General features: G+C 35.9%; 1 protein-coding gene across 1 annotated transcript in view; it reads right to left on the reverse strand.

The window, feature by feature from the left end:
* The window catches only part of LOC107552325 (dedicator of cytokinesis protein 2), a 120,660-nt gene that overhangs the window by 63,656 nt on the left and 42,968 nt on the right, over positions 1-14,036 (reverse strand). The window contains exons 20-21 of the mRNA XM_016234186.1: positions 13,790-13,860; positions 12,034-12,140 (exon numbers count right to left, since the gene is read on the reverse strand). Coding sequence (XP_016089672.1) covers positions 12,034-12,140; positions 13,790-13,860 — 178 coding nt within the window. The remainder of the gene's footprint in view (positions 1-12,033; positions 12,141-13,789; positions 13,861-14,036) is intronic.

The following is a 14,036-nucleotide window of genomic DNA, read 5'->3' on the forward strand; positions in this document are numbered from 1 at the left end:
ATATTCTCATTTAAATTCCCAGTTAGAAACCATGGCAAACTCTGCCCACAGATCCTGAAATGAGTGCAACACTTCCATCAACAGATGGTGACATGGAAAAACAGGGGAAAAAGCTGAAAGAATAATAAAAAATTAACAAATAAGAGTGAAATGCATTTTCCCTGCTGTAATGCCTTTTAACCCAGCAGGATAAACAGTCGGAAAAGCCCTCGGCAACCGTAACCATAACAACAGCCACATTAAGGCCTGAGTGGAAAAAACTTTAATTCACTTTCACTGCATTTGAATTAGTCAGATGAGGTGTGTGTGTGTGTGTGTTTGACACACTTCATCATTTTAATGCATCACCACTGAGAGAGTGAATAACGGCAAATTTGTGTATTACTGTGTGTGTGTATGTGTGTGTTTGATTTCTATATTACTCTGGTTATGTAATGCACATTTCATTGAACCATTTCTCATTAGAATCATCAAGCCTAGAAATTAAATCATCATTAGGGCCACACAAACTCACTGTCCTGCTTTAAAACACACATACAAATGCCAGGATGCCTGTGAAGGCCTAAAAAGCATGAAAATAATTAATAAAGCCTGAATAAATGCACTCACACAACAGTGTAGCTATTGTTAACTAAAACTATTAAAAACTGTTTTTGGTAACTGAAATAAAGCTAAAATAAAACGTAAATATTTGATTAAAAAAAATCAAACTAAGACTGAAATAAAAATAAAGCTCAAAGAAATATTTAAATACACACACACAAAACAAAAACATGAGAATGACAAAAACCACATAAAATTACTACAATTTAAAATAAAATGAAAATGAAACAATAAATATAGGCACGCAGTGTTGTTATTGTTAACTAAAACTATTAAAAATTGTTTTTAGTCATTAAAATAAAGCTGAAATCAAACAAAATGTACTTACTACAAACGTATAAAAATATTCTAATGAAAATAATTCTAAAGAAATGGAAATAAGTTGAAGTACTAAAATTACTAAAACTAAAGCTAAAGAATCATTAAATAATTAAATCTACATAGAAATGAAAGTGACAAAAATCACACAACAAAATTACTAAAACTTAAACTAAATTCAAATGAAACTGAAAATATAATGGAAATGGTGAAGTATTTAAATTACTAAAACTAAAACTGAAGTAAAAAAATAAATGAAAGCTGCATAGAAATATTTAAAAACAAATGTAAAAAACAGAAATAAGTTGAAGTACTAAAATTACTAAAACTAAAGCTAAAGAATCATTAAATAATTAAATCTACATAGAAATGAAAGTGACAAAAATCACACAACTACTAAATTCAAATGAAACTGAAAATATAATGGAAATGGAAGGTGAAGTATTTAAATTACTAAAACTAAAACTGAAGTAAAAAAATAAATGAAAGCTGCATAGAAATATTTAAAAACAAATGTAAAAAACAGAAATAAGTTGAAGTAATAAAATTACTAAACCAAAAATAAAGTTTTTTAAAATGTAAAAAATATCAAAATTACTAAACTAAAATAATGAAACAAAATATACAAAATAAATGCTAATTCAAAATAATAATAGCATATAAGGAATACTAGAATACCACTGACACACATAGAAAAAAATGTAATCATTACAGAAGACAACGTGTAAGACTGTATTGAGCTTCATAGTGGTTTATCGCTCAGAAGGGTTTCAATTCACAAAGCCAAAAGAAAGTAAAAAGCACAAAAACTAGGACTGATCGATAGATTATTATATCACGCGACTCTCTGTGCATATTACATTAGATTGTATTATCATCAAAATGATAACTTTTTGCACTGAAGAGTGAAATAAAAAGTCAGACATTCAGATAAAGTTCTGAGTCAGAGGAGAGATGACTTTATGAAACTCTTATTAAAACTAATCTCCATCTCTGGCTTTTATGCATGGTGATTCTCTTTATGGAGCATCCGTACGTATCAAACACACGTGGGATCCAGGAGCGCCGGTCTGAGATCAGATGTGGTCTGTGTGTTTGTTCTGATCTCAGAGAATCAAACTGCTCGAACACCAGCCGACGGCTCTTCAAAAGCAGCTGTGATTTAAAGATCTCTTTTGAGTTAAAAGAATGCAGCAGATCGGAGGCAGATGAGAGTGTCTGGGTAATTCGCTCGTTATTTCTTTCTTTAAACGATTCAGTAATTCCCGTCTGTCAGGTTTGCGAGTGTGACAGCGGAATAATTTGAACTAACTGCTCTCATATTATTATTATTCATGAATCTGATTTCACATCAAGAGGAAATTAAATGCGTCAAATGCAGATTCACATGAGTGTGTGTGTGTTTTCCATTCCAAGGACTAAAGTTGCACATCATCATGATTATAGTATATGTACTTAAAGGGATAGTTCACCCAAAAATCGAAATCAGTTGTTAATTTACTCACCCTCAGGCCATCCAAGATCAGGATTTCGCGGACATTTTTTCAGATTATTGCAGCCTAAAATGACTGATTTTGCTGCAGCCTTTCTCAAAATTTGCAGTGAAAATATACCACAGACAACATTGTTCTAACATTGTTATGACTTTTCTGACTTCGAGAACCATTGTAGGGCTCCAGACTAACATTTGAGGACACCAGCACCAGTGCCATTAAGTTCTACAGAAGGTGGCCCCAGCACCTGACAGTAAAGCACTCTCCCTAATCGCACATGTACATCTCGAAGATGACTATTTGACGTCTGCATTTACATATGCAAGATGTATTTTTTAGAGTGTTTGCTCATTTGCAATACGTCTCTAAGACGTTTCCTATCAGATGTCAAATAGACATTAGAATGCATGTAAACTGCTTCTGAGACGTTTGTCAGATTACACAGCAGATGTTTCCCAGATCTTTAGCAGACGTCTTACAAATGTACTTGTGCTGTCTGGGTAGTTGAGATGCAGATAGAATTAGCTTTTATTACTGTCATTCATAATGTCTAAATATAATTTAATAAATACATAATATATATATACAGTGGGTACGGAAAGTATTCAGACCCCCTTAAATTTTTCACTCTTTGTTATATTGCAGCCATTTGCTAAAATCATTTAAGTTATTTTTTTTCCTCATTAATGTACACACAGCACCCCATATTGACAGAAAAACACAGAATTGTTGACATTTTTGCAGATTTATAAAAAAAGAAAAACTGAAATATCACATGGTCCTAAGTATTCAGACCCTTTATATATATATATATGGGAGTGGAAATGGCCTATAAGTACTTCTCTGCAGCCATCTACTAGTGGTAGTTTAATGTCTTATTTTTTTTTATTGTTTTTTAATTGTTTGCTTTCCTACATCATGAAACTTTTAAGTTTTATTAATGGGGGCAACCTATGAACAAATAATGTAATCCCATTAAAATAACTTTCAAATTCAGTAATACTTAAAGCTTTGAAGTGTTGGGAAAAGTTGTGTGAAGCATTTAAAAACACTCGAAAACATTCGATAATTTCTGCCACAAGTTGTTCCTGTAGTTTCACTATGATAAATCCATGGTGAATGGTGGTGATTTGTGTTTATTGAACAATGTTTTTCCTGGTTTCCACATCAGTGGCGTTTGTTCTGATATCTGTAGCTTTAACAGAATTCTGCGCCGAATTTGAATGCTTCTCACAAGATTTCACAGAGATGCTACTGATTCTGCGGCAAATTCGACTGCTTTCTTCACTGTATCTCCCAGCGCTGTGTATAATGGTGTCGTGTGATCGAGATCAACCCGCGGCTGGCTGCGCTGCGTAGCCCAAACGAGAAGTGTGGATTCGTTACGCTTTCGGTTCGTTTGTCCAGTGTAGCTCTTGTAAATCGGTCATGATGAGAACACAAGGCTGTTCATTCCATTTTTGGAACTGAGAATAATCTTTCTTTGACCGAATGCGCGTTGCGATGACGTCAGGGAACGCGTCTAAGCCCAAAATCTGCGGAAAATCTGCGGCAATTAAGAAAATTTGCGAGCTCTTGTGAAAATACAGCGATCGCAGAATCGCAAAATCCTGGAGGGACTGCAAGATCTAGGGGAGAGCGGGGCACAAAGTAACACTTTTTGACTTTCTCAGTTTGTGTAAATCCACATGGGGTTCAGAGTATAATTTTTTTATCCACAGTAATTTCACACTTGTCTAGCACAAATATGTCGCTTTGTTTCATGATTACAGTGTATACGTTTTTTCTTCATTTACTTCCAAAAATTGGAAGTGAAATGTGACAACATGCCCCGTAGGTGGGGTACATTTTAACATCTGAGGGGCACGTTGTAACATGACCATATAACAGCTTAACATTTTATCTGATCGAATGAAAAAAATATACAAGACAAACTAAAATATTTTGTCAATAAAATAAAATAATTATTTATTTCAAATAAAATAATGGCGTTTTTTAAGAATTAAAAATAATCTGATTTTGGAGTTTGACAATGAACACATTGCAACCATGCTTGGGACGGCCCACATAAACGAGCCAAAATGCTTTACATGTCTTGAAATAATAATTTCTTAACATTAAACATTGACTGTCAGTATTTATTCACCTGTTTCTCATCGTTTCTCATTACAACTTATTAAAGTAAATAGTGTGAATTACATCGCTAATGTCATAGAATAGCACGGCAGGGCACATTGTAACGCAGTGTTACAACATACACCCCATCTGCGCAACTGGAATTTAAAACTGGTTACTGTCTTCTGATAGTTAGCGAAGCATTAAAAAAAACTGATAAATATCAGACTGGAGATTAAAATAATAGCAGATTTGTCTAATTTTTAATGAGTAATAAAAGCTGAGATGAAAAATGTACTTGAGCCAGAAATATAATTTTACTATGGTAAAATAAATGTTCAGCGATATCTTCAAAAGACTTTTGAATTTTGGTGCACTTTTTTTCTCTATATAATGTTGATATAGTAACTAGTAAATGCTGTAAATTTGGTTATGCTAGCATGTGAGGAAATATTTAAACCACATGTGTTACAACTTACCCCGCGTTACTTTGTGCCCCGCGCTCCTCTAGGCGTCCTCTTTTTTCTTTAGTATAACAGTAAATGAGATTTTTAGCTGAAACCGTGGTCTCTGGTGATTCATAAAATGTAAGTCAATGGCTACCGGCACTTTGAGAGTCCAAATAAGCATATCAGACAAAAATAGTGTTGCCTGATATGCTTATTTTGACTCTCAAAGTGCTGGTAGCCATTGATTTGCATTTCATTAATCATCAACGACCATAGTTTCAGCTTGAAAGTGTTCTACTGAAGAAAAAGTCACCTAAATCTTGGATGGCTTGAGGGTGAGTAAATTAACACCAAATATTGGTTTGTACTGTAAGTACAAATATGAGCTATTCAATCTACTGTATAAAATGAGTTTTACACTTGGATCATGTTTGATTGATAAAGTTGATTTAGAAACCATTAAAAAAAACTTACTTTCATGCTTCGTGGAGTTCATTTCAGTCCAGAATTAAGTGTCAAAGTTGACAGTAAATCTGATCATTCTCGCTCTGTAATGAAACTGAACACTGCAATGAGAGTTTTAAAGGTTTCTAATATCAAAGATGTTTTAGCCTTCATCCAAAATCCATCTTTTTCACCTTTCATTCTGTTTCTGATCTATAATGCATCCAGGGTCCAAAATAAACACTCACCAAAAGCTGAATACCAGGTAAAACGACCTTGGAAGAGTGACTTAAAAGCGTTCCTGGTCCATTGGCTTATATATATTATATAATATATTCTTCTTATTATTATTATATAGAAATAATTCATGGCTAAAATTGAACTACATTTTTTTTGTAAAAAAACAAAGTTTTTTCCCTCAATGTGGCAACAAATGTGAACTATTAAACCAGCAACTCATATTAAACAAGCTAAATTATGAAGAATAAAATCATGACGGATCTGCAGGTTTTTGTAACAATCAGACAGTTAAAAATATACATTTACATATGTAATTATGCATAATATAATTACTTTACTCTTATTTAAATGAAACTAAAACCAAAATAAAAATTAAAGATATAAAAAAAATGTTCATATATATAAAAATTTAATAAAATGACACAAACACAACGAAATTACTAAAACGTAAACACAAATTTTCATTTACTGTACATTCATTCATTTAGCAAATGCTTTTATTCAAAGCGACTTACAAATATAAAGGAATACAACAAGTATCTTAAAAATTTAAATAAAAGTGAAAATCTAACCCAAACAGAAATAATAGAAAGTTCTTTGAACCCTGGCTGAATCTGAACTAAATAAAGCAATAAAAATACACTACCATTCAAGAGTTTGGGGTCTGTTTTTTATCTTTTTGAAAAAAATATTTTATGCTCACCAAGGCTACATTTATTTGATCAAAAATACAGTAAAAACAGTATTATTGTGGAAAAAATTATTGCAATGTAAAATAATGATTTCTATTTGAAAATATTTTAAAATGTATTCCTGTGATCAAAGCTGAATTTTCAATATCATTACTTCAGTCTTCAGTGTCACAGTGATTTTCCTTCAGAAATCATTCTAATATGCTGATTTGCTGCTCAAGAAACATTTCTTAATTATTATCAATGTTGAAAACAGTTGCGCTGCTTCATATTTTTGAGGAAAACATGATAGCTTTTTTCAGGATCCTTTGTTAAATGGAAAGTTCAGAAGAACGGCATATTACATTATAAATATATTTACTGTAATATTTGATCAATTGAATGCATCTTTGTGAATGAAAGTATTAATTTATTCACAAAGACACAATAAAAAACCATCCTGACCCAAAACTGCATACTTCACAAACATTACATTACTCGACACCTTTAGCATACTGCTCTAAATGCACTCATGTTAATGATGCACTATTAGTATGGAAATTACAAATCTGCTCACTGCCACCTGACGCTGTTCCCATCATGCCTTGTTTCTCCTCCAGGTGAGGGCCGGACACACTAGATGAGGCTAATATGGAGGAGTTAATTGTACAGTGTATAAATGTCTCATTCCTCTCGCACTCATTTCAGACTGACATTTCACAAAATGGGGCCTCGTTTTCCAGCGGCCGGACGGATAAATTTCAATTAAAATGCCTGTCAGGACGGCTTACGGGGAACACGGTAATTCAAAAATAAATAAAATGACACATGAATATATGAATAAGTAAACAGCTGGCCGCATCATGCGGGACAAAAGAGAAATCCTCGCATTGTGATGTCAAGCAGGCCTGGACCAATCACTGGAGGCGAAATAGCAGCGCTCATGAATATTTATGAGCGAACGCACCGGACACATATGGAGTGGACAGCTTGAGATTGTGCTCAATAAAATGCATGAATTTCATTCTGAAACCTGATGTCTCATGCAAACTAAGAGGATGTCGAATGCAACTGAGATGGAGAAATTATCATTTGCAGTGAAATCTGTAGAGCGGATCTGATTTTGTGGCAAGCCAAGCAGAGACAGGCACAAAAAAACGGATCAATACCCTGCAGTTTTGATGTTTACACCAGAGTTGCTAGTATAAAGTCTCTCTAAAACTCAGGCCTGTCAAAGTAATTTTAGAAAACAATAAGACAAAATGCCACAGCCAAAAACATCTGTCTGTCTATTACAACAATGTGTAATAACACCAACATGTAATAAAATAGCGCAGATGAAACTAGTCAGGTCAGCTATAATACACACTTCATCATATGTGTGTCCATCATTAGTCATCGACTGTCGACTGAACAAGCGACGCTGATATCAATAACTAGAGAGCTGGGCGGGACTAATATGATGTTGATATATATACAGTAATAAATTGCCTGCCACAATTTAATTATAGTGAATAAGATGTACATAAATGTGCTGATACATAGATTTGTATTAGGGGTGTGAACCTACACTGGTCTCATGGTTCGGTTCGGTTACGATTATCATGTCATCGATTCGGTTCAATTCGATATCACGATGCATTGCCAATGAACCGCATCCTCAATTTTCAATTTTACTTCACATTTATACAATTTTGTCAATAAATACAAGCAGTCAGATATATGAACTGTACCTGACCTGGTTTCTTAAGTTAGTGGTATTACCCCCTGCTAGTGATGTGAACTGAGGCATCGGAGCTTGTGTTGAGAATAAATGGGCGTGCCAGATGAAGCCTCGATTCGAAGCTTGTGTTGTGTTCAAGCGGCAACCTCCCGCTCTCTCTCGTGAGACCAACACGGAAGTGACTTAAACTGTAATTCATCGACTGGCCGCTAGAGGCTGGCTACAAAGGGGAGTCAATCCCATAGACTCCCCATGTTAAAATGCCCAACTTTACAGCAGAAAAAATGCACGATTCACTTTGCGTGTCGAAATGTTCGATCCCCCAGATCTTTCTTTACGAATGAGCTTTAATTCGGACTTATTCAGATACATTTTAGATACCCAGTCATCGAAGTAATATGAAGAATACAAATTATTTCAGAAAAATTCAATATTTGTCATATGCAATTCATACGAGTACATTATTCTTCTATTACATCATATTGATATTCGTACTGGTATGAAATTGCACAGTTTAATGGGTAAATTAATTTATCAAAAACGCAACAAACACACACACTGTTAGGCTTTTATTTGTGCACGTAACTTGAATCGATCTGTGGAATATGTGGTAGATGCCTTGTCTTTCACAGGCTTTTGACTGCTATATTTTTTATGAACCACCAAATGGCGCTGTTTTCGAGACACTCGAAGCTTTGAATCTTTTCCCGAAACAGTCAAAGTAAAACCTCAGTGCTTCACGAGGCTTCATTTGCCCATCCCTACCAGTGTTGCCAATTTAGCTACTTTGTAGCTAGATTTAGCGACTTCCCCTCCCCTTTTAAGACTTTTTTCAAAAGTTTAGGGACAAATATAGCAACTTCTTGGACAACCCTTATCTAAGTTCTCATCTTGCCCACTGATCTATGTTCATCTTTATATAGATCAGTGAATTTGCCATTGTGATGTCCTCTAGTGACATTTGGCTACCAGTTTTAGCTACTTTCAATTGAAAGCAGTTGGCAACACTGATCCCTACCCCCTACATATTTCATTGTGCGTGACATGATTTGCACACAGCATGTGTCTTCTCCAGGTCGTGCTCAGGTTGTTCATAATAGCCGAAATGTGGCCAGATGTTGGCTTTTAAAGTATTTGGAGCATTTTTAATTACTCGCATTCGCGTCTCGCCTTCCTCTGCCATTAGGCGCGTTCGATTTGAAGCAGTGCTGCGCAGGATGAGTGTATGACATCAACCGCGAAAGCATAAGGATCCGTCTTCTCTCTTATTGTTCTCGCGGTACTTGGTCATACACTGATCATTCTGCGCAGCGGTGCTTCAAGCCGAACGTGCCTAATCTATGCTACCGCGACAAAGCACGTATGTGACAAATCACGTCAGAAAAGAGTCAGTACGTTATAATCGGTTATGGTCTATTACTGAACCGATAACGAATCGTCCTCGTCTGCATCGCGATGCATCGAAGAAACGATTAATTTCGACACCCCTAATTTGTATATCACTATATATGTATATGTCACAAGTTTTCTTCTTTATATTTTATTTCAATTGACGTAAAATGTTTTTTTTATAGTTTTTCTTCTAGTTTTAGTTAGCTACAATAACCCTGGTCATGCACTGACAAGAGTGTTGGTAGATTTTACAACGAATACAAGCAAAGGTTAACACTTCATGTTAAATGAAGCTGGATGATGAATCTGTCTATGATTACCCATCATTAAACACACACACTCGACACAATCCATCACCGCTCTCATGAGCAAAACCATCAGACTCTTTAGTAAAACACACACATACAAACACATTCATCACCCGTCTGCATCTTATCGAAGTTAAAGAGCTCACACACACACACACACACACACACACACACACACAAACACACACACACACACCATTCATCACTTTATAGCATCTAGTTAACAGGCCGTTTGGCAGGAGCAGGCCAGAGGCCATCATATAAACCCAGAGAGAGAAAGAGACGAGGAAAGATACAGTGTAAAATAACATATCAAAAACGCTGTGAGAAGAAAAGAAAAGAAAAGAAATAATACTTTAAGAGTAAATGCCTAATTTATTCATGCTGCAATGCATGCTGGGAACTCACAAATTCTTAATGTTTCAGCAATATTGTTTGAACATCTTTGTTCAGATAACTGTGTTTGCTTAGTTTGGGATAATATTTGGGGGTATTACAATGGTCTAACATGGGTTTTAATGTAGTTTAAAGTAGTAGATGCACTGCTATGAATTTTCATGTCAGATTACTCAGAATGATATCTGCCGATGCTCTAAACCAGTGTTTCCCAACCGGGGTGCCAGGGTGCCATCTGTCGAGAGCAGGGGTGCCGTGTAAAAAAATATTTTTTTATATTTTTAAATTGCTAAAATGTTCAAAAAAGCAGCTATTATATAATATCAATTTCTGATGTCGCCAATAATTAGAGATGCACTGAAATTCCGGCTGCCGAAAATGAGTTCACCGCTCAGGATTCACTTTCACGTGGTGTGACGCTCTGCGTATTATCCCGCTCTATGTGTGTGCGCTCCGCTCAGTCGCTCACGGCCCATGTGAGTGTTCCACTCGTATACCATTCATGCTCATCGGAACAGCAAAGTCCACTCAAAAATCGAGCTGACAGGAAACATCGATGTAGTACAGTATTGTACCATGGTGTGGTAAATGGGCAACTCTGGTAACGCTGCCCTCTCATTCATTGATCTGCTAAACGTTATGCTCATGTGTCCTCTGTGACAAAATTAATTTTGTAGGGTGCCACAAATTTGTTAAAATTTCCAAAGGGTGCCCAGACTAAAGAAAGGTTGGGAAACACTGCTCTAAACTATATACAGTGGGTACGGAAAGTATTCAGACCCCCTTAATGGTACATTAGAGGTTAAAATGAACAACAACACTATTATATTAAATGCTATTTATATTCAGATATAATAAATCACACTCAAATAAAAACGTCTGCCCTGAAAGCACACGTACATCCCGGAGACGTCTATTTGACGTCTGCATTTACATCTGCAAGACGTATTTTTTAGAGTGTTTGCTCATCTGCAATACATCTATAGGACATTTCCTATCAGATGTATACACATTTAGAAAATGTCTGTAAGATGTTTATGATTTAGAATGTATGTAAAACTAACATCTTAAAGACGTCTATGAGATGATTTACACAGCAGATGCTTTCCAGATGAAGCAATCATGTTAATGGAATTTCCGCACTGAGTCTATTTTTGCTGTGCTGCAAGCACTGAATTAAAGTAACAGCGCATTGTTTGCGGTAAATATGAACATGGATTGACACTAAAATGTAGTAATTACACCATAAATGCATATAATTAAAGTATACAGTGCTTCACAGTCAACATAGACTATGGCTTTTGGCTATGTTTAAAGGAAAAGAGCACTTTTAGATAAACAAGGCAATAATAGATGGCAAACAGCCACGGATCAGTTGCAGACTCCTGTGTGAAAGCACAATGAGCACCTGCTGCTTCTGCAACGCTTACATGTGGCTGCATGCGCACTGCAAACGGAGTATGTGTGAGCCTGGTGTAAAAGGCCGCCTCACATATAGCTCACAAAATCAGGCTTGCGCCGTGTCAGCTATTGTGCAACAATTGCACGATTGTAAAAACAAAAATGCAGTGCATGATCAAACATTTAGGTGAGATAAATATATATTTTTGAAAAATGTCTAAAAAATGCCCGGTATCGGCCCGGTACCTGCTTTCTGCGATCGGCCTCAAAAATCCTGAGCGGAGCACCCCTAGTGCAGTTAATTGCTTTATCGGCCGATACCGATTATTTGCATCCCTAGTAATTCACAACTCTTAGTATTTATGACTCAAAATGTTGCTTTTTTTACAGTATAGTTTCAGGTAAATAGAGGGGGGGGGGGGGGGGGGGGGCCTCCAGATTTTTAATGACATCTCAGACTTTCATGAGTGTGTGTTTTACCTTGTCTGTGGAAGAGTTTGCTGCCCACAATCACAGTCATGGACGCCACTTTCTGTTTCTGTAGTTTATCCGGAGGAATACAGGTGTAGAAATCATACAACAGCTTACTGCAAACAGACAGACAGAAAAGTATATGGTATTAAAAAAGTAAATGAGATCGACTGACAAAATTTTTAAAGAGCTTCAAAGCAGTTCATGCACTTAATATCTCATTTTGTGATATTTTGTAAGTCATCTAATCAGTTTTTTCACAACAGTAAGTGTCAGTTTATACTGTATTTCTGTAGAAGATCTTAATCCATAATCTTGAATAAAAGATAAAAATAGCAAAAATAATCCATAAATAAATGCTGAGGGCAGAGAAAGTGACCTGTGTTTTATTGATCGAGTCTGAACGCCACCGGGGTCTGTGAGAAACTACTGTATCATATCGACCCTCTCGGAGCCGCAACAATCGTTCTGTGTTTTGTGTGCAGTGATGAATTAGACGCCATTTGAAGCTAAACACACACACTCCCGGCTCTAACTAGATAAAAACACTCAAATTAAACTATCCATATGAGAGAAACTCACTCCACTGTTTCTCAAACTCATCAAAAACTCAAGTCGAGACATCAGACATCTGCCTCAGTTAAGTGCATGAGCAGCTAAACCAGTTAAAGGGGTCATGATGCTTTTTTAAAGATAATTATTTGGTGTATTTGGTGTATCAGAATATGTTGACATGCTTTAATGTTCAAAAAACACATTATTTTTAAAATACTGTACATTATTGTAGGTCCTCTATGCCCCGCCTCTCTCAAACGCTTCGTTTTCTACAAAGTCCCTCCTTCCGACAAGCGCAGTCTGCTCTGATTGGCCAGCTGACCCAGTGCATTGTGATTGGCCGAACACCACAAGCACTCGGCGAAAATGTAATGCCCCTTACCATAATCGCCAGCTTCATCTTTCAAAATAAATGTAAAGACAGAGCCCAAAAGGGGAACAGAGTCGCGTGACAGACACAGTGATGAAGCTGGTATGTGTGCAGTACACAAGCAAAGGTTAAGACGGTTGTGACCCTGTCTCTCTCTCTCTCACACACACACGTGATGCACAAAACTCTGCATTTGAACAGTCAATAGCAAATATTTAAACTAATAACAAAACAGTAGCTGATTCAGAAGCGCCAGATTGTCATAGCAAAGTCAGAATTACCTCCTCTCCTAGGTTCACGAAACGGTCGTCCATAAAATGCATTGCTGTTCTGTTGTAAGTGATCTTAAAGATTCCTAAATGCATCTACTTCCGGAAGGCCAAATAAAGTGCTTTTGCTTTCGCCTAGAAACACACAGTGTCTCCCTGACATGGCTGCATCGACACTAACTGTGGTTACTGAAACCACGCCTTCTTTCTTTGCCTGAACATTTGGGCGGCATTATGCAAATATTGGGATCTTATCTATGCACAATCAGCTTGTAACACTCCAAAGAGAAAGGAAAACTTGAAATAGCATCATATGACCCCTTTAAAGTCACATTACAGTTATAATAGCATTAGCGTTCGAGTAGATCAGGTAAAAAAAAGTGCATTAAGGACCATCAGCTTCAGAGTGAAGGAGAGTCTGTGTGTTTGTGGTGATTGATTTCTGACGTCACAAACTGATGGCGGTCATTTAAAGTGTCTTCAAGCACTTGTAGAAACTGTTGTCAGTACATCAGTTCAGCCCAGACCGATCAGGTGTGTTCTAAAGATTTTAGGCTGTTATGAGACTCACCTGAGGAGTTTAGCATCGAACACTGTTTCCACATCTTGCAGGACTGTGGGCAAGTACTTCAGAGCGGCCACCTATACACATACATTTATATCAAATTTGATATGCTTTAAAAATATAATAATATAAATAAAGCATTTTTAAAAATCATATATAAAATATTAAAAAATAATTATTTATATATATATATATATATATATATACATATATATATATATATATATAAAAAATATTATATTTTATTACACAA

The sequence above is a fragment of the Sinocyclocheilus grahami genome, unplaced genomic scaffold, assembly GCF_001515645.1.
Source record: "Sinocyclocheilus grahami isolate Dianchi unplaced genomic scaffold, SAMN03320097.WGS_v1.1 scaffold447.1, whole genome shotgun sequence".
Classification (NCBI taxonomy): Eukaryota; Metazoa; Chordata; class Actinopteri; order Cypriniformes; family Cyprinidae; genus Sinocyclocheilus; species Sinocyclocheilus grahami.